The 1,381-nt window shown below is 62.2% G+C and overlaps 1 protein-coding gene across 1 annotated transcript in view; it reads right to left on the reverse strand.

Moving 5' to 3' along the window:
- Window positions 1–98: 98 nt before the first annotated feature.
- Window positions 99–1,381, reverse strand: part of LOC104280902 (PDZ and LIM domain protein 7-like) — a gene marked incomplete at its 5' end in the record, with an annotated part of 1,598 nt that continues 315 nt past the window's right edge. The window contains 4 exons of the mRNA XM_009878704.1: window positions 99–196; window positions 465–580; window positions 1,023–1,143; window positions 1,323–1,379. Of these exons, the coding sequence (XP_009877006.1) occupies window positions 110–196; window positions 465–580; window positions 1,023–1,143; window positions 1,323–1,379 (381 nt within the window). The remainder of the gene's footprint in view (window positions 197–464; window positions 581–1,022; window positions 1,144–1,322; window positions 1,380–1,381) is intronic.

Below are 1,381 nucleotides of genomic sequence, written 5' to 3' on the forward strand. Positions count from 1 at the left end.
GGGAAAGGGGTGAGGGCCCAGCTTTGGCTTCCTGGGGGCAGAGGGGAGGGGGGGGGAGAGGAGCATGCAGGGCCAGGGGCACACATGAGCACAGCTGAACTCCTGCCCCTCACACATGGGAGAAAGCATGGCTCTTGCAGAGCGGTTTGTCCTTCTTGGAGTAGAACGTCTTCCCTTCCAGGTTGGTCTGGCAGATCTAGGAGGAGAGTGCAGGTGGTCAAGGTCAGGAGAACTGCGTCAGACCCCAGTTCTCCCCTCCACAGCCCAGGGCTCAGCACTGGTGTCACCCAGGTGCCAGGGAGCAGGAGACTCAGAAGAGGGTCCTGAGCCACCAGCACAGAACCATGCAGGAAAACTTCATGGCATCAGACACTCCGCAGGGCTAGTGTACCCCATGCAGGGCACGACTGCCAGGGAAAGCCACGACCCCTGTCGGCAGCCAGGGAGGGAGGCACATGGCTCACCGCACAGACGAAGCAAGTGTCATGCCAGCTGAACCCCAGCGCCTCCAGAAACCGGTCCCCAGCGTCAATCTTGAAGTCACAGCCACGGCACTTGGTGCCAAACATCTTCTCGTAGTCTGCAAGGAGAGGCAGAGCCCAGGGTCAGAGTTCCACCACAGCACAGCCAGGATTCCCACAGGCACAGCCTGGGGACAACTTGCTGCCAGCCTCGGGAGGGACACAAAGACCAAGACACCCGGGAGAGGTGCCTGTGCCGTGCAGGGTGGCCGCAGGGAGGAGGCAAACCTCATCTCCCAGGATGCAGCACTTGCCTTTGATGTACATCCTCCGCCGTTGCCAGGGCAACGTGAGAGTGATGGCACTGCGCGGCAGCCAGGGAGGACTGGGATAGAAGGCTCTGAGCTGCAGGAGGGGGGTCCCTGCTTTCCCCGTGGCTCAGGGGGAGCCCCATAGAGCGGGGCAGCTCATCCCCCCACCCCTCTGGGCAGCTGCTGAGCTGAGACGGTGGCCGGTGCCCCAGGACTACGTGGTGTGACACCTGGGGTCCCCAGGTCCTACCTCTCTCGCAGTAGGGCTGTCCCTCCTCCATGTAGAAGGCCCGGTTGCGGATGGGAGTTTTGCAGGCAGTGCACGTGAAGCACTGCACATGCCAGGTCATCTTCAGTGCGTGCATGACCTCCTGGAGAGGAAATGCTGTCAGCGGAGGGCAGGACCACCCTGTGCCACGGGGGAGCCCCACTCAGGACAGAAAGGGAAAAGGGATCCCGTGGGACGGTATGAGGACAGGGGAACAGAGCCAGGCACCCAGAGGTGAGCAGGGAGCAAGGACTGGCGTGGGGCAGGCTGAGGGACACTCACCCCGGTGATCTTCTTCTTGCACTTGGCACAGCTGGGTGCATAGCGCGTGTCATAGCACT

This window comes from Apaloderma vittatum, unplaced genomic scaffold, assembly GCF_000703405.1.
Source record: "Apaloderma vittatum isolate BGI_N311 unplaced genomic scaffold, ASM70340v1 scaffold36021, whole genome shotgun sequence".
NCBI classification, from domain to species: domain Eukaryota; kingdom Metazoa; phylum Chordata; class Aves; order Trogoniformes; family Trogonidae; genus Apaloderma; species Apaloderma vittatum.